The 22,811-nt window shown below is 41.5% G+C and overlaps 1 protein-coding gene across 1 annotated transcript in view; it reads left to right on the forward strand.

Moving 5' to 3' along the window:
• The window catches only part of PLCG2 (phospholipase C gamma 2), a 93,181-nt gene that overhangs the window by 52,965 nt on the left and 17,405 nt on the right, over window positions 1-22,811 (forward strand). The window contains exons 13-26 of the mRNA XM_030581310.1: window positions 68-188; window positions 1,331-1,499; window positions 5,488-5,592; window positions 5,885-5,974; window positions 8,769-8,947; window positions 9,677-9,877; window positions 10,940-11,059; window positions 12,409-12,589; window positions 13,184-13,252; window positions 14,407-14,516; window positions 15,788-15,884; window positions 17,608-17,674; window positions 17,908-18,065; window positions 20,707-20,809. Coding sequence (XP_030437170.1) covers window positions 68-188; window positions 1,331-1,499; window positions 5,488-5,592; window positions 5,885-5,974; window positions 8,769-8,947; window positions 9,677-9,877; window positions 10,940-11,059; window positions 12,409-12,589; window positions 13,184-13,252; window positions 14,407-14,516; window positions 15,788-15,884; window positions 17,608-17,674; window positions 17,908-18,065; window positions 20,707-20,809 — 1,770 coding nt within the window. The remainder of the gene's footprint in view (window positions 1-67; window positions 189-1,330; window positions 1,500-5,487; window positions 5,593-5,884; window positions 5,975-8,768; window positions 8,948-9,676; window positions 9,878-10,939; window positions 11,060-12,408; window positions 12,590-13,183; window positions 13,253-14,406; window positions 14,517-15,787; window positions 15,885-17,607; window positions 17,675-17,907; window positions 18,066-20,706; window positions 20,810-22,811) is intronic.

Raw genomic sequence — 22,811 nt, forward strand, 5'->3', positions numbered from 1 at the left:
TGTGTGTTGTATTCTGTATATTGGAGTTATTTAGATGGCCTCTTATTTCTTCTATTGTCTGCACTAGTGGACTGTTGGGATGGTCCTGACGGGAAGCCGATCATTTATCATGGATGGACACGGACAACAAAAATCAAATTCGATGACGTGGTGCAGGCAATCAAGGATCATGCATTTGTCACATCAGAGTGGGTTTTTGTTAATGTATAAACTTGGTTTAGAAGATTTTAGAGCTTTCCTCAGGAGAAAAGGAACCTTTCATGTTTGGTTAATTGAAAAGGCCAAGATGCCTGTCTTTTCCCTAATGTGATTGTTTGTGTGTTTGTTTTTTTGTTTTTTTTTGTAAATCACCAAGAGTTTTAGATCTTAATAGATCCTATTTTCAAGAAAAGGCCCACAAAATGTCAGGATGCTGCTCGGGTAGGTAGGAAATGCCCCAACAGTCTCCCCATCTCCCAGCTTGTCTGTAAAGATGAGTTTGCGGCTGTAAAACTTTAATAAATGTGATTTTTAAAAATACTAGAATTGGAGAGCAGAGCATCAGAGAGAAGGAAGCTCACAGCCCCAAACTTACCATTGTAGATGAGGTTGCAGCTGAGGAGATGGGGAATCCCTGCTCATGCTTCCTGCAGTGATAACATGGGCTGCAGCAGTGTCTCAGCTCTCCTCTTCAGGCCCTTCGTTAAAACGCCTTTTAAAAGGAAAAGTATTGCCTGTTGGCAGGAAGGATTTGGGGCTGCAGGCTCCTTTACTCCTCGCCGTGCAAGGTAACTGGCTGGCTGTAGAGGAGAGAACATATGGAGAGAACCTCTTGGGGATGGGACAGGCTAAGAATTGACACACCTCTCAAAGCTCCCACTGGGGTTGTTGCCGTCTACATGAGTCTGAGCCTGTACTCAGTTGCCACAATCTGGCACATTGTTATTTTGCTTGGAAACACTTCATTTTTGGGAGCTCAATAATGAAGAAAAGGCGTCTTAATATTCAAGGTGTTCCAAGCCTCTTTGTTGCAGTTGGCTAACTGAGCTGCATGGGTATCCTCACTATGATCAGACATTCAGATAACCATGTACAGTGCACACGGGGGTCCCAGTCCTTCAGACATGTCAAACCATCAGCATAGTGAATGTATTGAGGAATGCACTGACACTTCCTCACACTGCTCATGTTTGGTGGTGGTGGTGGTGTGATCCAGTGATTGCACATCTGCAGCCTTTCCCCAGAGCCACTCAGTCCTCAGTTTGCTTTGGATATTTTTTCCCCCCTTCCCTGGCTTTTTCAGAAGCAGGAATTGAATGCTGCCTCTGCCTTTCTGTTCTCTTGTACCAAGGTTCCCAGTGATCCTGTCAATTGAAGAGCACTGCAGTGTGGAACAGCAGCGCCACATGGCCAAAGTATTCAAGGAGGTGTTTGGGAACCAACTCCTAATGAAACCAATTGAAGTCAGTGCAGATCAGCTGCCGTCGCCAATCCAGCTGAAAGAAAAATTCATCATCAAGGCATGTTTCCTTTACTAAGAGTCCCCTGTGTGTTTTAGTAGTTAGAACTGGAGAGTGGGAGCCAGGATGCCTGGCTTAGCTGCTTAGACACTGTATGGCCTTGGACAAAGTCTCTTAACAGATTCATGCCTCTGATTGCATAGTATTGGTTTAATTGTAAAGCATTTGGGGCTGCTTTGGGCTTGAAGAGGGTACATGCTGCCAAGTGCACATGACTATCATTTGGCAACATTTTACTGAGTTTTATTAAAATACATACTAAATTGCTTGCTATTGGCTTTCTTTGCTATTAATGTTGCTGTTTCAAGTGCCCGAAGAAATGTCTTTCCTAAAGATCTCCCAGCAAACCTTTCAGCCTCTAAAATGTCACCATTAAATTTCAGTGAGGTTCACTGCTACAGAGGCTCATCATAGACCTTCTGCACAATAACATTGTGCTTAAAAATGTTAAGTGTTCTTTTGAATGGAAAATCACATTAATATTTCATTCTAATGGATCACAAAGCACTTTACAGACTGAATTTTCAAAAGATGCCACTTCTATAAATTGCAAAGGCAAATCAACACTCTGGCACACAAAAAGAGTAAAGGATGTGATTTACATATGCAATTTAGGTTGCAACTTTGAAAAATGGAGGTTTCCCTTAATAATAGGAATCAGTTATTCTTAGAATCATTCAGTCCACCTAGTGGAACTCAGCAGAAATTTTGATCCAACAGTACCGCACAGCAGTGTTTACTCAGGTAAGTAGAAGAACAGCTTCTCCAGTTAAAACTGCAGCAGAGTTTTCAGAAAATTAGAAAGCTGGACTTTGGCAAGAACACTGGGACAAACTCACCATGTTTTCACATAAAATAAAATAATAATGACGACTGTGGTTGATCAAGGCTTCTGCCTTACAGCTCCTATTAGAAAACAATAACATAGATTCTAAAATTGTAGACAAAAGACACATTCAGTGCAAATACAGTACGTGGAAATGCATGTAAATGGCAGCAGGGCATTCCATTGTGAGTCACAAAGGAGCACAAAGTAGAGCATTCTGATCTATAAGTTTAGATCTTATCTGTGAATCCTTACACTTTGTGACCATATAAAGCATGGAAGAGAAATTGCTTGCATGTAGCCATAATAATCTGTATCTATAGCACCATTGTCCCTACAGATTCCAAAGTGGTTTGCAAACTGCAGTAAAACCTGCGCAAGAGAAAAGTTTCATCAGACAACTTCCTATCTTGAGAGTGCCTCAAAGAATCCCCAAACACAGGTCACTAGTTTGCAATGAGCTTTGGCCCATGACTCAGATTTCCCTTCAGTGTGTTTTGTCTGTGAACATTCATGTAAACTCTCACTCTGAAGAAAAATGCCAGTGAGATCTTCAGTGTTGATTTTTAAGGGTTTATCTGAAGGACTGACCCAGGGAACCTCACGGAACTCAGTTTATCTCAGAAGGACTAACCAGATGTATGAGAATTTGAACCTGGGTTTATCTATTATTTAGGTATTTGAAATGTAATGATTTGCAATTTCAGCTATTGCTATTGGATGTGTAGAAGAGAGGTGTGGCCCATGACTCAGGACTAGTCTGCACGGTGCATTAGTCTATACGAGAGAGGGGTGAATTCTAGTGTGCACTAGTGTGTCAGGCAGTAACTGGCCTGTGTGGACCCTGCTGGTGTGTGTTAAGTATTCCCTAGTGCACGTTAATATAGTTCTATTTCAAACAGTACTATGTTAATGTGCGTGCCAGCTGGATTCACATGCAACGTGCTAGTGCACACTAGATTTTACACCTCACCAGTGCAGACTAATGCACTGTTTAGACAAGCTTGGAGACTTGCTGCTGTTCTTTCAGACTGGATCTGGATACTAGAATATTTGAAAGCAAGTGGTTTTAATGCAAACACCGTTAATCTATTTTAAAGAATAAATATATGGCAAAATGTAATTACAAAAATGACCATCACTGTCCTGAAATGAGAAACTGAGGGTAGAAGTAGAGCTCAGTGAATAACAGATTTTTCAGATCACTGGCAGTTCTGGGGGACAAAAATATGGGTTGAATTGAAAACAATTTTTTTGTGAAGGCAAATTTTTTTTCCCCAGCAAATTGAAAAGTTGAAAAAAATATTTTTGTGCCTAATAAAACATTTTCATTTCAACAAAATTGAAGTGTTTCATTTTGATTTAAACCATTTTGAATGATTTTGATTTTTTAAAAATAAAATTAAAGGAAATTCTGAAATTAAGTAAATTTGAACCAGAAAATTGAAACATTTTGTTTCTAAACAAATCTCAAAATGAAACATTTTGATTTTTTTTCTCAGATTTTTTTTCCCCAACTGAAACAATTTGGCAAAGTCAACACAAATTCATGAAACATTTCAGTGTTATCAAATCTACATTTATTTTGCTGAGAAAATGATGGTCAATTCGTTTTGCCAAGCTCTAGTAAGAACCCTTCCTGTCTACTTTGCTATGCATCATATGCCCTGTCTGGTTCCTCTTTCGGAACCTCCTGTCATAAAATATCCCATCTGTTGCCATTTCTTCTGTTTAACCTTCTCTGGAGTATCAATCACATTGGTTGTATCTTCACTTTGTTTTCTCTTTGTTCGGTCCTGTTTTGTCCTTTTACTATATATCTCCATGTCACACTGGGATGTTCTAAACCTTTGCTGCATCTTTTTTTTATTATAGCTGAGGATTTTGTTCCATATATCATAGTTGGAATTACACACGAGCTGAAAACCCTCTTCTCCAGGGTACTGGAATATGCTTTGTATGTACTTTCCATCAGCCAAAACTTGGTCCACTGAAAAATAAAAAGCTTCATGTCTATATTTGTGAAACAAGAATCCTCTTCCTCCCCCATCTCTGAGCACTCATGTGGCCCCTTTGCTTCCAGTAGGTGGGATTTTGTAATTACAGGTGCACTGGCTGTGCCCTTAAAGTGCCCTTATCATGCCTGAGTCCCCATCTTCATCCTCCTGGTTACCCCCCCCCCCCCCACTGCTGTAGAGAGATCTTCCATGGAGCACTTCGCTATGGCATGCACTTGGGGGGAAGGGATAGCTCAGTGGTTTGAGCATTGGTCTACTAAACCCAGGGTTGAGAGTTCAATCCTTGAGGGGGCCATTTAGGGATCTGGGACAAAAATCTGTCAGGGGATTGGTCCTGCTTTGAGCAGGGGGTTGGACTAGATGACCTTCTGAGGTCCCTTCCAACCCTGATGTTCTATGTCTGTGGTTGCTTCTTTTACCCCTTGCACAATACAATCGTAGTAGTGCTAAAGAGGTTAAGGCTTTATATCCCTATGGGAAGCAAGCAGGATTTGGTCACATTGAGAAATAATCACCTGTTTCCTTCTTATAATCCTTTTCCTATTTCCTCCTTAGTTTCTCTCCTTTTACTCATGTTCTTTTTCTCTTCATCTTGAGGCCTGACAACTATTCCTCTTTTATCTTCATTCCTTCCTTACCACATGAAGGTCATTTAACTTTCTGTCTCTTCTAATGAATTGTGGACTCTGATCAGAGTAATTGCTCCTCTGTCTCCCTCATCTGAAGCTTGCTGTCAGGAAGTTAGAGGAGCACTCGGCTTGTCTATGTGGCAAGCTACTGCCAGGGTGTAAATCTACAGCACATCAGCATGCTGAACCCTAATGACTCTGTGTGGACATTGCTACAGCGCAGTGCAAGCCCTAGTGTGTAGTTCTTATTGCATTGTAGCAACGTCCAGTGTGTGACAGGCTGGTGCACTGTCGATTCACATGCTGGCTTGGTGCACGCTAACTTACCATGCAGACAAACCCTCAGGTTAAAGTTGCAGTCAGTGCGGAAAACTGCCCCTAATGTTTAAGACCGCATATAGCCTCCACTCTCAAAGGAGAAAAGCTTGAGAGGAGGGAGGCATCAGATAATATTACCAAGATGTGCCAAGGTGATGTGACCAGGCTTACATATGATTTTTATTTATATTTTTTAGCATAAAAAATTGGGACCAAAGGGAGACGTAGATACAAACCCAGAAGACAAGAAAGAGGAGAAAAAGCAACAAGGAGAACTCTACATGTGGGATACGATAGAACAGGTATTATTTCCTAGATGTTTGCTGCAGTTTGTTGCAAGGTTTTTTAATTTCTTTGGTGTTTGAGATTTAAATGAGCATTCTCAACAGCAATAGGGAAAAATATTTGCTCCTAGGTGACCCGAAGTGAGTCTGGAAAAGACACTGCGTAAGATGTTATGTTGTTAAATTACTATTTATTGTTACAGTTTCTTGGTGGTGATTAGTAGTTCTATTTTTATCTCTTTTTAATTTTATGGATAGTGTTATCTTCTTCTGTTGTTAACAGTTCTAACACTTAGTCTTTGTGTTCTAGGCATGGACTCGGCACTATTGTGCCATAGCAGATGAAAAGCTCTCATTCAGTGATGCTATAGAACAGAACGCTGATGATGATTCATTAAAGGTGATTACCTACCACACGGGGGAGGGAGGAGGTAAGCTCCGGACCTCTGCCTTGCAGTGCAGAGGAGGGTGTAGGGGCTTCTGCCGTGTGCAGAGAGGGGCTGAAGCCCAGAGTCCTGGCAGGCACCTCCCATGGAGCTGAAGCCCCAAGCCTTGGCAGGGGTGCCCCTGCTCTTGAACTTTTGAAGATTGTCTTACGGGGCTCTGAGGGTCAGTAAGTTTGGCCACTCCTGGTATATAAAGAAGAATTACACTGTCTGAAGGAGTGCCATTCTTCCTTATCTCTCGGCCAATGGGAATTACATGCTCACATCAAGAGAATAATAAGATTATTTTCTCCCTTTAATATAAAACCAAAGGGAGATGAGTTTTACATCAAGCTTTTTAACATTTAAGGTCAAATTCATCCTCTTAAACTGCCCCTGCCATGTTTACAAATGCATTTCTTTGCACTCACAAAACATTTGCCTGTACAATTGTTCAGTGGAGAGTCTGTGTCAGATAATTGGGTGCACCTGCAAATATCACTTAATGAAAATGTGGGTCTTTATTAAGCACTTTTATAACCCAGTTTTCTGTAAAACAAAGCATCTTTACTGCATGGTTAACTTCCAGTGTAGATGAGCATGCAAGACAATGAAGTGGCTTGTGGGCAGTTTAGTGCTGAAACAGGTGTGTTTAACAAATATCAAATGCTTTATTGTCAGTATATTCATCTGCCAGGATATTATTCCTATTCTAGGACTAAACAAAAGATGATTCATTAAATAATGACACATAACATAGCACGCCTTTTTTTTTTCTTTTTACTGTTTATTTAGGAAGCATTAATGGGTTTAGAAATCCTTACTGTGTAAATATCAGAAACAAAACACTAATCATTACAACGGTGAGCTTTTGTTTTAAGAGGCATTACACAGGAATATAATCATCAGATCTCTCTAGCAGGGTGTTACCGTATTTTAGAATGAGCATCATTATAACACTTATGACATGTAGTTTCTAGTGATTTTATTAAACTGTGTGAAATATCTGATTGTGTGTATTTAACAGACCAAGCATGACTACCAACTGTTAATATTCAAAACAATTAGACACTTGTTCTGGTTTGTTTGCTGGTGAATCTGCTTTGCCGGAGTATTTAATAAGAGAGAACCAAATATCTAAGTATTTTGTTTATTTTCCTGGGTTCACAATCAATCTTTTAATTTTCCCATAGCAACAACCTCTCATTTGTTTTAACCATTCTTTTATGGTAAGATTGACTTTCTTTTCCAATGAGCGATTGCCGATAGCCATACAGCTACTAACAAAAGAGAGGTTAATTCTTCATTTCCTTTTGTGCGATCATTTCCACTAGAAATCCCCAGGAGAATTTTCAAAGGATCATTTGGGAATAAATATCCAACAGGTTTGTGATATCTGGTTATGGATTGCATCCCCATACTCTCTAGCGACTGGCAATGTTCCCTCTAATTTTTCACTGCATGTGCGGAATGAATTTTGTTATGTGTACCAATATGGAGGTGATGTGTGGCAGGGGTGTTGGAGGGGACTCAGGGCCTAGGCAGAGGGTTGGAGTGCAGGGAGGCGAGGGCTCTGGCTGGGGATATGGGCTCTGGGGTGGGGCTGGGGATGGGGATGAGGGGTTTGGAGTGCAGACTGCCCCGGGCATGCAGCGGGGAGAGAGGACTCCCCCCAGCCCTCTCTCCCCGCAGCAGCACCTGGGCTGGAGGCCAGGTGAGAGGTGCCTCTCCCTGCCGTGGCAGCTCCAGGGCTGCAAAGATTGATATAAATTAATTATAACGTTTTTGTTTCCTAATTGACCAGATGCCATTGCTTCTACTAAAGTTATCTTTCTATGTAGACAACTTTACTAGAAAGTTGAGAAACATAATACCTATCTTGAAAGTAGTGGTACCATGGGAGAGCGGGCCATTTAAAATTATCTTTGATCTCTAAATAAGTTAGACAAGTTTCTTTACTAGGTAGCTGGCCTCACTGCTGTACGTATTCCACTGCTCTCCCAATCTTTGAGGCGCAACAGCACACCTCTGTAATAGCACTTGTCATCCAAAGGTCTTTCAGAGATGAGCAATTATTATCCCCATTTTAGAGACGTTAAAGCTGAGGCACAGGACTCAGTAAGGGCTAGAATTTCAGCGATGCCTCAACCTGGCTTCCACCTGTCAACGTGGAAGTTTGCATGTGGGCTCTTTCATCACTAACATCTGGATGCACAGTTCAGCCACATGCAAGCCAGATCACCTGTTCATGCAGGTTAAATGATGGGAGGGTCTCATATGATTATTCAGTGCTGTGATTAGCTAAAATCCTCTTGTCAAAAAATCCTAAAATAGAAGACTCTCTGATCTAGAAGAGTATGTTCTTTAAGATTCTGGCCACAGATCATAACTACTTGCACAAGTCTAGGAAGGTGAAAATCTTTTGACTGTGAGCAACCTGAAAAGTGATCTGACTTACCTGAATGCGCATTACAACCATAATAAACCTCTCCATACTGAGGAAGGGGGAATATGAAAATCATGATACAGAACTTTTTGAGGAATATTAAGAAAAGGTGCACAGCAGCCCTAACCTCTCACAGCACATGCCCAAGTTTGTTTTCATTTGATAGCAAACCATACTTCAGATTTTAGACATTCTTTTTTTTTTTGAGGGTATTGAAAGTTCAGGGAAGCTAGAAAATTGACCTGCCATTGTAGAAGTCTGTTTAACTGAGACAGAACCATTTATTGTCATGGTAAAACGGAAACTCTTCTCATGTGATCTAGGACGTGAAACGCACAGAGTTGCACTGCAACGAGAAATGGTTCCATGGGAAAATGAAAGAGGGGAGAACAACTGCTGAGAGGCTGCTCCAGGAGTACTGTGCTGAAATGGGTGGCAAGGATGGAACCTTCCTAGTTAGGGAAAGTGAAACTTTCCCTAATGATTACACCCTGTCATTCTGGTATAGTTGTTTTTTTTGGTACTGGTGGTGTTTATTCTACTATATTGCATAAGAATATATTTTTTTAGAAAATATGATTTTACAGCTGCTATGGGAGGAAGTAGGAATGGGGGATTTAGTGCAGTTGTGGAAAGATCACACTTTTTGGATTAAGGTGCAATTTAGTCTAACGCTGCTAGGCACGATTGGGCTCCATTTGGGGTTATGTTCATTGATTGGAATAGGTAATTGGTCTAATCTTCCACTCCTCTAAAGCTATAGGAGCATGAAGAGTTTGTTACAATATTTCTTCAGTATGTGGGCCAAAATTGGATCTCATTTGCACTGGTGTATATCATCCGTTTCCAAGCTGAGCAGGTAGTTTCCCAAGTTCATTTCCATTGACAGAGTTTGATCTTGTTGATAAAAGAGGGTGTCCCTGTAGGGGAAAAAAATGGAAGATTTTGCCTAATTTTTCCCAGTCTGGAGTTGTAAGTAACAATATATCAGATAGAGCTACTGGTGAGAGAGCCTTCTGTGCTAATTCTACAGCGATGCATATTGGTACGTTTAAAACTCTGTAGGTTGAAAAGAACAACTCCCAGCAATTTTATTATTTGTTAAAGAAACATCATGATTTGCTGTGACTTTATAAATTCACAAACTAGAATCAACCACGAGCAGGTTAGAAAACATCCTCAACGTCGGTCTTTATTAACTGTTTTTTTTCCTCCCTCTTCGTTTCTTAAGGAGATCAGGTAGGGTCCAGCATTGCCGTATCCGTTCTAATAGTGAAGGAGATACCATGAAATATTACCTGACCGACAACCTCACCTTTGATAGTATCTATGATCTCGTTCAACACTACAAGGAAGCCCACTTGCGATGTGCTGAGTTTGAGCTGCGTCTGACTGATGCTGTGCCTAACCCCAAACCTCATGAAACTAAAGAGTATGTACAGATGAAGTGAATTGCTCGGGTTGTTATGTTAAAGTGTGAAACTTTTTGTTGTCATATATGGCCATTGATTTCATGCATCCAGGGACACTAAGAACCATGAAAGATTCAGGTTATACTCTGGGCTTCATGGGGGGCTAGTGGTAAAGTAGATGCTCATTGGTAACTGTATGCAATTCAGAGAAACAGGGAAAGCTGTAATTCATCCAGAGGATACCAAGTCCTTCCTCTCCCAGCTCCCTTTCTTTGCTTGGTAATTTAAATAACTCAGCAAGTAGGGTTTGGTGTTGAGTTGTTGCCTGTGGTCTGGCAACTAATTTGGGGAATTCAGAAGTTACTGTTCATGCACCATGTGCACTTTTGGTCCATTGTTTGCTCTACAGATCAAAAAAAGATTACTTTGTGCGCAAAACATATGTCCATGACTTTAGACAGTTTTCATGTTCTGGGGCCTGATTCTGTACCGTCCTCTACATCCTGAGATACCTTTTGAAGTTAGTGTGAGTTGAGGATGCCTTGTAGGATTCAGCTGTTTTTTGTTTTTACGTTATTGTGTGGAGAGCCTCGACTAAGGTAAATTGTTCTAGCTCCACTGAAATCAGAGCCAGATTCTACCATTGTTACTCATCTTGACTAGTAGTTGTGAGAGACAGAATCTGGTCCTAAGGAAGTATCTAATGTCTGCTGTTTTTCTCTAGCCCATATCGGGACTCTTCCTTAAAATCTTCCATGTCAAAACTCTGACTCCACTCTGGCATTTGGTTATGAACAGATAAAGCAGCATTCTCTGCCACTGTTCTATGGAGACAAGTTGATTTATGTTTTATTACTATAAGCAGACAAGGTGTTCTGATGTTTTCACCCCAAATAAGCTGATGTGTTACAGTATTTTGCTTTAAGATGCTGTCATATGTGCCATGATGAGGAAAATCTAATGTATAATTTATCTTGTAATGTCTCAAGCTATAATTCTAGTAATACCGCCAGTTATTCTTACTGAGTGACACTTTGACAAGCTTTGTAATCGCTTGTCCATTTTCTTTCCCTCTACTGTAGTTGGTACTACAGTAACCTAAGTCGAGGAGAAGCAGAAGACATGTTGATGCGAATTCCTCGAGATGGAGCGTTTCTGATTAGAAAGAGAGATGAGCCCGATTCATTTGCCATGACATTCAGGTAAGAAAAGACACATGTGACTGTGCAACTTATAGGGCTATTCACGCTCTCTGGTTTTGAACATGCAAATCTTCCTCTTGTAGCCTTTGCATGAATAAAACCTGCGTTTGCTCTTGCAGCTTGGGTAGTTAGCTGCACAGTTTCTTGATGTGCACACATAAGTGGATGCGTGGGCAAAATATATGTGCACGTATGGAGTGGACAATTTTGAGTGTGGCTAAAAACTTGGCCCAGGATATCTCATACTGTAGTGTGCGTGTGGACCTCTGTTGGCTTCTGTGAAATTGCATGCCAGTGCAGTTTCTGTTCTAGATCAGCACTACAGACCCCAGGTCTCTGACCAGAGGAAACTTACTTAAGTTGCATAATAATTTGAGGTTCATTCATTCAGCATCTGTTACATTACGCAGCTCACTAAAAATGAAAGTTGCCATCTGTCTGCTGTTAAGTATCCTTGCTAATGGTAACTGCTTTAAAACAACTGTTTCAATAAGAGAAACTGTATGTTTATAAGAACTGTAGTATATTCTATTGCAATTTTGAATCATATTAAGTTTCTTTAATCATGTCTGTTAATGCAGTATAAAATATTGTCTTGGAGTGCAGATACATGCTGTCTTATTTATGTACTTTGCATTGAAGATTTCCAGACTTCTCAAGTCTGCAGTGAGCTCTAGTTTCATCTTTCTCCTATTGGGAAGATAGAGTATTAAAGTCCATTATGGATTCTATACAGTGGTGTCCTTATGAAAACACTTCATAGCCAGAAAAGTTCATAGGTTTGAACATTTTGTAGGTATCCTCCATATATCAAAAAGTGGTTGGGTGGTGGTTTTTACAGTGATTACCAAAAATTCAAAATTTTTGCTTAAGTGAATAGGAAATTTTCCTTTAAAAGTAGATTGCAGTGGCTATCAGGAGCATTGTAGGGATAAAGTAGCCACTGTTTCTGGGGAGACTGCTTCTTGTCACTTAAAAGTGATTGACAGTGACAGGCTTCCGAAGAGAATCTTAGTCCAGATAAATCCTTTTTGGCTAGATGACTGGTGAAGCTGAGAGGAGTCTGAAGTGTGAGAGTTAATGGGGAAATGAAAACAGGAAAAAAATAAGGGTATTTCCAATGCTTCACATATTGGAGATGGGTGAGACAATTCCTGAATCTGTTCTATTTGTGAGTTGAATGCGGGAACCTGAAATTTATTTGGATAAATGAGGCTTTGGAAAAGTGCAGAACTTTGTTATACATTTAAAACGTGTCAGTTCATGATCCAGTTCATGGTAAGTGAGGTTTTACTGTATTAGGCCGCAGTGACTTTTAAAGTATCAGAGCACTTGTACTAATTCCACAGAGCTGAGGGGAAAGTGAAGCACTTCAGAATTCGACAAGAAGGCCGCCACTTTGTTCTGGGCACCTCTGCCTATTTTGAAAGCTTAGTCGAGCTGGTGACCTACTATGAAAAGCACACGCTGTATAGGAAGATGAAACTGCGTTACCCTGTGACTGAGGAACTGCTAGAGCGCTACAGCACGGCAAGTGATTACCTTTGTAATGAAGTGATTCAGTGAAAGATAAACACCATCCTCCTCCATGGTAGGAGACGAAGGAGATAAAATTCCAAATGTGGGGCCGGGGGTTGGTGGGTGAGGAGGAGTAAGCACCTACATCAAAGCAGTTTTTTGCAGCTTAGTTTTTTGTCTATTAAAGAGAGCCCTTTATGTAAGCTAGGAGACCTGCAGTGATTATAGAACCAAAGCCATAGCACCAACTGCTAGTTTTTTCAGTTCCACATAATAATCTCACTCAGCATTCAAAGTTCTTCACAAGCATTTAATGAATTAAGTAATACTCCTGTGAGGTGGTATGGTCATAATACTGTTTGATCAAAGATAGTCATTTAACCTGCCTGTGCCTTTCCCAAGGCTACATGGTGAGCTAGTGATAGAAATGGGCCTCTAACAGAAGTCAGGGCTCCCAGCTTTGGTCAGCGCCACAGTTTCTGAATTGCTGAAGTGATACTGTAGATACGTGTGTACAGCACATGAGGGCCCCTTACTCTGTAGAACAGTCCTTTTGTAGATTAAGAATATATTTCCTTGACTCTGTTTTTTCCTCTCCATTTTTAGGAGAAAGATATTAATTCGCTCTATGATGTCAAGATGTATGTGGAGCCTAACGAAATAACCCCATCAGTGGTACGTTTATGGTTAAGTGATTTTTCAAACTAACCTTCCTGTAGGTGTCTGAAAAGATGTCAGAAAATTTGTGTTGATTTTTCTGGTACTTTCAATATTTGTATCTGGCTTGTGGTGGGAGGTAAAACTCAAGAGGGGTATAATTTTTTCAGCCCATCCTCCAAAATTTTACCTACGCATTTTCTATATGCAAACCTAGTATTTACTTATCCAGATGAGAAATTGGGCACCTGGCTTCTCAGTGTGCCTAGGTGATCCTGATTTCACATGCATGCTTGTGTGGATATGCCTGGAAATTTGAACCTACATTTATGCACCAGTAAAAATGATTACTCGTGCAGATCAGGGTTTTGCATGCAAATGAAGATGGACAGTCTTGCACACTTTTTGTAAAGCACTGAACTTTTAAAATTACTTTTATTATGCATTTGTTTAACATTTAAAAACAGATGGCATGGTAAATACATATTTAGTTGTAACTCTTGCAAAAGCCATCTTGGCTGTAAATGCACATTCAGCTGTAGTTCTTTCTCTTTGTGACTAATGATTTGTGAATTACTGTGAAAGAATTCCGGTAGAAGTAAATTCAAGATAAGGAAATTGCTTGTCCTGATAGAAACTTGGGTTTCCTAATGAAAAATTATTCTGTGGTGGTGTTGATGAGGTTTTGAAGGGGATGTTAGGACTGATGCATACCCTGAAGAGAGAGCGAGACTGCATCCCAAGCCTTGAGGCTCAGATTGTATCTGGGTGTATGTAAGCAGGGATGATAGTTCACGGTTCTCTGTGTTATATAACCATGCATCCACAAAAGAAGTTCTCTTTTGGCTGGTGTTTGAAGAATACTGGTTAAACAGTGGCAAAGTGGGTATTCACCCACAAAAGCTTATGCTCCAATACGTCTGTTAGTCTATAAAATGCCACAGGACTCTTTGTCGCTTTTTACAGATCTAGACTAACACGACTACCTCTCTGGTACTTGGTTAAACAGTGCAACTCCCTTATGCCAGCAGATGTCACTCTGGAACCTTAGAGTTAAGCTTACCAAGCCTAATAAAGAAAGAGATCTAATTTCTTTTTTCTTCTGAGGGATTTATTGATCATTTTGTGACCTGTCCCTCTCTCTGACCCCTTTATTTCATTTCCTTTTAAAGCCTCAGAGAACAGTGAAAGCCATATATGACTATAAAGCTAAAAGAAATGATGAACTGAGCTTCTGCAGAGGGGCCCTAATTCATAACGTCACAAAGGAAACAAAAGGCTGGTAAGGAGAGTGATTCCTTGTAGAAGAGCCGGCATGGGGTGTATGTGATGGGGAAATGAATTCAGCTTTGTGCAGGGATTCTTAAAAATCTCTGCTTCTGACCCAGCCGCTGTTCCTTATACATCCCAGGAGTCGATGAAGAAAGAAAATCCCCTTTTACTTTTCTCAGCATCCCACCTTGACACACATTGTTCCTGCGTGGCTTTTTGAGAAGAAGTACTGTAAAGTGTTTGGTAACCATCAAAGACCTTTTGAGAGGAGTGACCCTGTGGATAGCACTCTGTATTGCTGTGTGACATCCAGGTTTGAGTCCTAGGTCCAATCCTTTGCTGTCTGGGATGGCAGGGGTCACTATCTTTACCAGGAGGGAATGACTTGCATCACTTGGTAACTGCATTGTGGACAAGCCAATAATGAGGTTGATGGGAACTGAAAGGAGTCCCATCTGTCTCTTCTAGGTAGTGGCATTGCTAGCCCTCAAAGGAAAGTGGTATCCTTGTAGAGAAATGGGCAGGGGAAAAATCTTCCACTGGGAATAGCAAAACTTGCTATGAAGAAAACCAGTGGTGCTCTCTGGAACAGCTGGCAGTAGTGGTTCCAAGTATGGCATGGCTTGATTTTTTTTTTTCCTGCTACCCACATTCTTTTGATGTTCACCCTTTATTGTAGCATCAGTGCTCCCTTCATTGCTTTCTCCCACTCTCATATCTGTACCTTCCCCCGTACCAACATTCTATGCTTTATACAGCCTCCCTATCTCAGAATGTCAGGCCTGCTCCCTTTCCTCATTCACATCCCTCCCAAAAACCCACTTCTTGCAGGAGACCCTCCAAAGGCTAACCCTGTGTCAGTGCAGCATCCCTCTCCGGGCTTTGCACAACACCCCTTGAAAACCAAAATGGGTTTAGGTTATCTCCATCCTCTGAGTATCCTCCCACAAGTTTTCTTTCCTACCTGACTTATGCATTGATTGGAATGCTTAGGAATCTAACGTACTCTATTTGTTTCCACAAAGCAATCAACCACGTAATCATATTTAGTGCTGAAGGGGAAGGTTCTTAAGTCATTAACTGCAGCTGCAATCCCTTTGAAATCACCTACCACAATTAATGATCTCTTTGTTAGCGCTTTAGCTACTTCGTCACTTTTGTTTTGGCAATGGCCAACTAGCAAGCTGGTCTTGGGGATTAATGACCAATTTATTCAGGATTATTGCTTAATTAATGGTCTGTGTTTGAAGGTCTTCAGTTGTCTCTTTTTTTTAATTTCAGGTGGAAAGGAGACTATGGAGAAAAAGTCCAACATTATTTTCCATCTAATTATGTTGAAGACATGTCAACTGATAACTTTGCAGACCTTGAAAGCCAGGTGAGGAATTCAGGGTTTGGTTCATGTCTTCCATTAGCACAATGCTGCCCTCTTCATACTGAGCTGGTTTCTCTCGTTCATGGGATTATAACTATATGTTGTGCATGATGCAGTCTTAGCACAGAGTAGAAAAGTACACATAGTGTTTGCTGTCCTTGGGGCTGTGCAGTCACAATTCTCTTCTGTCCTTGATGCCACTAGTTGTGCTTGGCAGGTTATTCGATATGGAACCGCATTTGGGGAGAGCTGTTGATAGGATGCGTTATAAGGAGGCCATAGCAATTCCCTGCAGGCTAAAGATTAGCATACAGTAACTCCTTGCCTAACGTTGTAGTTTTGTTCTTGAAAAATGCGACTTTAAGCAAAATGATGTTAAGTGAATCCAATTTCCCCATAAGAATTAATATAAATAGAGGAGGTTAGATTCCAGGGAAACTTTTTCACCAGACAAAAGACATTATAGACATATACAGTATAAGTTTTAAACAATACTGTACTCAGCAATGATGATTGTGAAGCTTGGCTGGGTGGTGGAGTTGGAGTGTGAAAGAGGATGGATCATCCAGCTGCTCCTCTTTCTAGTCTTTCCAATGTGTTGGGGGGTGCTCAACCCCTGGCTCTGCATCAGACCCACTCCGCCTCTTGCCCCAAGGCTCCACCCATGCCCCACCACTTCTCATCCCTTCTCCATCCCCTGTCTCCGAGCATGCCATGTCCTCGCTCCTTCCCCATCCTCCAAGCTTCCTGAACACCACAAAACAGCTGATTGCTGTGGGCAGGGAGGGAGGGGAGAGTTGCTGATCCTCTGGGGCCGCTGGTGGGCGGTAGGCGCTGAGGGTGGGTGTGGAGGGAAGTTGATAGGGGGGCTGCCAGCCAACCTTGGTTCCAAGCCCCCACAGCCAAACAACGTTATAAGTAAACATTGCGCAGCTTAAAATATGTATCTTCTCTAATAGATCGGCGATGAGACAACGTTAAGTAAGGAGTTACTGTACATGGTCAGATTTTCAGATAGATGTGTGGAACAGTTATGTGCCCTACATAAGCCCTTAATTTGCAAATGGGAAAACAGGGTGCACAAATGAATCTAATTAGCTGTTTTCATACGCTGTTACCTAGTACATAACTGAGCCAACTGTGCCTGCCAAAAGCATGTGGAAAATGTGTTCCAGAGTCTTAGACAAAGAGCAATTTAATCTAACAAATGAAAGCAAAAGTCTGAGTAGGCAGTTATTAAATTGCATGAATCCTTTTGGTTTTTTAAAATAAAATGTTTGATGAACCCTCAGATCAGTGATCCCTTGGGTGTGTGTGGGGAAATTTATATGAATGCTTTGGTCTTTCTGGTATTGTAAAGGAAAGCTTAAAAAATTAGCAATTATGCCAGAACAGTAGCTTTGACTATTACATTACAAAACACTGCATTTGATTTCTGAATTCAAGTGGCAAACATCTGCAAGTTGGAAAACAGTGAACCAGTCCAATTGAAGACTCGCAGATTCACCAGGGTTATTCCTAGCCTCACTAGTCATCTTTCATCCATAATGAGAGATTGTGTCACTAAAAATGAACTTTTTAAAAGAGTCTTCGTCAGTTTCTCTATGACATTGTGGGCATTTATAGGCGGTTAACTTTGTGTTTAATTTTTGTTATGCATCCTGTGATTACTGATTAAAAGGGAAAAGATTAAGAGAATCAAATTAAACCCATTGTTTCTTCACAGATTATTGAGGACAACCCCTTAGGAGCTCTGTGTCGTGGCATATTGGTCCTCAGTACATACAATGTCGGTACGTAGCCTCTGGAGCTTGTAGTGGGATTCCTAGGTTTTCCTTCTTTATTTGGGCTGTTTCCCCTAGAGCAGGAAAGATGATGCTATCTATTCAGCCTGACAAGAGATTTTATCATAGTGGAAATCTGTATGGCTGTCTGCTACATTGAACCAACCACTCGTACAGCATGCAGTTAAGACTAAAAGAATTGATAACTTTTTGTATGTCTCTGTTACTGTGCTGTCCAATAGTGAAAATGCCACAAGGGAAGCATGACAAGGCTTTTGTCTTCGTACTGGAACCCAAGAATCCAGAAGATCCTCCTGTTGAATTTGCAACCGATACAGTGGAAGAGCTGTTTGAATGGTACCAAGACATCAGGAAAATCACACTGAAATCTACAGAAGAGGTGCCAGTAGAAAAAAAAATTTGTTTTATTTTGCAGTGAATAGTTATAAAATTAGGAAATAATGAGAGTTCAGCCATTTGAGAACCACCTAAGCTCCCCAAGCTTCACTAAAGCCTGAACCCATGAAGCCTCTTGCATATTTATTTTACAGGACTTGGCCTCAGTGGGACTATTCACGTGCTTAAAGTAAAACACCTTGCTAATCTGGGTCTTGTTTTCTAAATTTTCAGGCACTTTAGGAGAGTTAGCAGAACATCAGCCATCAAAGAGAATTTTAACACTTTCAGCAGAGTTCTCCCTCAAGTTCATAACCTGAGTCTCCTGTGCTTTATGCTTTCTCTTGTTGCCTGCATCTATGCCAAATAGATAGGAAGTACTAAAAAATGATGATGGTAGTGTTTTACATCCACTTTGCACAGGTGTAAGATATGGCATGCCTCGTGCAAGGCAGTGGAGAACCAAGCTTGAAAAGTGTTATAGTAAGTCTGCTAATGTACACCTCTACCCTGATATAATGCGACCCGATATAACACGAATTCCGATATAAGGCGGTAAAGCAGTGCTCCCGGGGGAGGGGGGTGAGGGACGGCTGCGCACTCTGGTGGATCAAAGCAAGTTCGATATAACGTGGTTTCGCCTATAACACGGTAAGATTTTTTGGCTTCCGAGGACAGCGTTATAGCGGGGTAGAGGTGTATGTGCTATTTGAGCTCCTTTGTCTAAACATCTCTTCCTAATCTTGCTTCCTACTTCTGCTGTCCAGTGAATGCATTTGTTAAACACTTTCCTACTTGTGCCAATAACTTTATTATATATGACAAGTAATAATCTGCAGTTTGGAATTCCTCTCTTTATCTTCACCTGGGTGTTTTCCAGATCTCTGAAGATTTCCCTCCACTTCAGCTTCTCAACTCAGAGCTTTATCCACTTTCTCATCCCTGTTTTATATCAGCACTAACCGTGTCTTAGGAATGGTCTGTTTTTGTTGGTATTTGTTCCTGGTTAGCTATCTTTAAAAGCATACTTTTAAGAATGAGTTTACAGCACCTGGAAACACTCTGTCGCTCGTGAAAACTTTGCTTTCAAGTGAAAGTTGTATGTCTATTAGGATGTTACACTGTGGTGAATAGCTTATATCTGTGCATCTCAAAGGCTTTGTCAGTTCATAATACTAAATTCTTTGCTTTTCTTAGACCACAGCACACAGTCTCTGATCTGGTGACTGCTTCTGGAAAAACGTCTTTCTGCAGCTCCTGTTTTCCTCCCTCCTCCTGCTGTTGTGAGAATTTCTTTTGGAGATTTCCTATTTCCTACTGCTTTGTAGCCTTTTGTACTGAAGCTAGTAACTGTTCACTATGTGATTCCATTTATACTTCCTATTCTGCAATCACTTCTTGTATCTTTTATGTAATTTTGACCACCTCCTGCTAAATTCTACCTTCACTTGATGCAGGGCTCTCATTGACTTCAGTGGCTTCTAATCTCCACCAGCAATGGCCATGATTAGCTGCTGCCTGCCAAAGTGAGGAGTAGCCTGGCTTCCCAACTCCCATTTGAATGGGTTGCAGGTATCCTCATTCAGCTCCCACAAGACCAAGATTTAAACCATCTCATGTTCCAGTAGATTATGGACTTTTCAATAATGATGCCTGTTTGATCGCAAATTATTTTTTCATACCTGGAAACGCTGGCTTGCTTTGCAAAAAGTGAACTGCTGGAGCAGCGCACTTTGCATTTGGAGGCAGCTGGAATTCAGTCTTGGAGTCACAAGAGATACTTAATCTTGATTGAGATCATAAATAAGTGAAGAGGAACTTCATTATGCTTTGCATTTTTTTGTCTGTGCATTTATATGCGGTGTTGAGTCAAGAATTTAGCTAGATTTATGTGGATGTACATAAAAACAGTAATTTAACTGCCAGGCTTCTTTATACTCTTCCAATTCAGGAACGTGCTTAGGCCCAGTTTTTTAAAGGTGTTGAGCAGTTGCTGCACTCAACTTTGCAATGTCTAAGTCTCATTTTGAAAAGTAATTTAGATACTTAGGAACCAAATTTTTATTGAAATGGGTATTTTTATTCAGTAAATATTGGATAAACACTGTAAATAGTTATTTTCCTCTAAGGGCCTGTCCATACAGAGCAGTAATGTGGACTACAGGGGTGTGATTCCTAAAGCACAATAGCATGTTGTGCATTAATTGGTCCATGTAGACCCTGCTGGTGTGCACTAAAGGCTCCCTAGTGTGTTTTTATGTAGTTCTGTTTGAAATTGCACTACGTTAAAGCGCCTTAGGGAACATTACAAAGAGATTACTTGTTTACAATATATACTGTATTATGTTATATCCATTACTCATTATGGTATAAAAGCAAGAGACCCAAAAAAACCCAGTTATTGGAAACCTACATAAAACGCAAATTGCTAAAAATGAACCCCCAAAATTATACTAATAAACCCTGAAAAACAGAAGCCCTAAATATATGTCACATCCAAGTATGTTTGTGAAGTGTTAAATATGATATCAGGGAGCTGGGAGTGTTTTAACATAATCATCCTTTCTTTAGAATATGTCCTAGTTTATTGTGCCATCATGTTCTTCATAAGTGCAATCTAAAAATATTTTTTAAATCTTAAACAGGAGCATATGAGGAAGTATTGGGAAAAGAATCAATTAATTGCCATCGAATTATCCGATTTGGTAATCTACTGCAAACCTACAAGCAAATCCAAGGACAATTTAGGTGATTTATTTTTATTAATAAATTTCACCTTGCCTGCTTGCATGCTGATCCTGTTCAAAGAAACATTTATTTGAAATTTTAGAATTGAAAATAAAATACCTCCTTTCTGCACTGGGAGAGCTGAGAGAGCTTATACAGGCAGGATTTTCAGTGGCAAATTGGAATTGCACACTGGAGAGAGCATTACAGTGCTCAAATGATAAAATGTCAGGTAAAATCTAGTGAGTTATCAGAATTGTTCTGAGCGTACATCTCAACCTGTCGAGGCTCAAGTCTGGGACTAAATGAGGAACAAATTACTGAAACGAGAGAGAGAAGAGACCATACAGAAAGAGGAAAAAATCTGAGGAGACAAGGACAACTTGGAAATGATTCATTCAGGTTTTCCTTTTCCATAGTGCTGCATTTCTGAAGTTAATAAAATGATAGTGACAAAGGGTGGGAAGCTATGCTGTCTGTTGATGGGTTGAGGAAGTGACATTGTCCTTTATGATGGAAGATGTAGGAGAAGATATACTTTGGAGCTGCGACAAATTTCCATCTGGTCTATCCAAGCCATTCTTCCAATATAACACTATGAAGCTCACCAGAAATCAATGTGCACTTGGCTTCTTTTGTTTTAAGAGATGAGATGAATTCTTTCGTGATTTATGAAAAAAACAACGCTAAAATAGATTTGCTCTACATTATGTAATATTCTGCTCTAGCAGTCTGATTGTCACTTACAATAAGACCCCTTGAAGCTACTGGAGTGACATGAAGATATCTTAATGTAAATGAGAATGTGGTGCAATATCAGTAAAAATTCCTGGATTGACACTGAGGCCATGTCTACATCTAAAATTTTGCAGCGCTGGTTGTTACAGCTGTATTAGTACAGCTGTATAGGGCCAGCGCTGCAGAGTGGCCACACTTACAGCAACCAGCGCTGCAAGTGGTGTTAGATGTGGCCACACTGCAGCGCTGTTGGGCGGCTTCAAGGGGGGTTCCGGGAACGCGAGAGCAAACCGGGAAAGGAGACCAGCTTCGCCGCGGTTTGCTCTCGCGTTCCCGGAGCCACCCAGCAAACCGCAGGGAAGGAGACCTGCTTGCTCGGGGTTCCGGGAACGAGAGAGCAAACCGGGAAAGGAGACCAGCTTCGCCGCGGTTTGCTCTCGCGTTCCCGGAACCACCCTGCAAACCGCAGGGAAGGAGACTTGCTTGCTCGGGGTTCCGGGAACGAGAGAGCAAACCGGGAAAGGAGACCAGCTTCGCCGCGGTTTGCTCTCGCGTTCCCGGAGCCACCCAGCAAACCGCAGGGAAGGAGACCTGCTTGCTCGGGGTTCCGGGAACGAGAGAGCAAACCGGGAAAGGAGACCAGCTTCGCCGCGGTTTGCTCTCGCGTTCCCGGAGTCACCCAGCAAACCGCAGGGAAGGAGACCTGCTTGCTCGGGGTTCCGGCAACGAGAGCAAACCGGGAAAGGAGACCAGCTTCGCCGCGGTTTGCTCTCGCGTTCCCGGAGCCACCCAGCAAACCGCAGGGAAGGAGACCTGCTTGCTCGGGGTTCCGGGAACGAGAGAGCAAACCGGGAAAGGAGACCAGCTTCGCCGCGGTTTGCTCTCGCGTTCCCGGAGTCACCCAGCAAACCGCAGGGAAGGAGACCTGCTTGCTCGGGGTTCCGGGAACGAGAGAGCAAACCGGGAAAGGAGACCAGCTTGATTACCAGAGACTTCCTCCTTCCACGGAGGTCAAGAAAAGCGCTGGTAAGTGTCTACATTGGATTACCAGCGCTGGATCACCAGCGCTGGATCCTCTACACCCGAGACAAAACGGGAGTACGGCCAGCGCTGCAAACAGGGAGTTGCAGCGCTGGTGGTGCCCTGCAGATGTGTACACCTCCTAAGTTGCAGCGCTGTAACTCCCTCACCAGCGCTGCAACTTTCTGATGTAGACAAGCCCTGAAATTGATTACTTGCTGGCTTTTTGCTATTGCAACCAAATCCATGGAGTACCCAACAAATA

The sequence above is a fragment of the Gopherus evgoodei genome, chromosome 12 (assembly GCF_007399415.2).
Source record: "Gopherus evgoodei ecotype Sinaloan lineage chromosome 12, rGopEvg1_v1.p, whole genome shotgun sequence".
In the NCBI taxonomy this organism is placed as follows: Eukaryota; Metazoa; Chordata; order Testudines; family Testudinidae; genus Gopherus; species Gopherus evgoodei.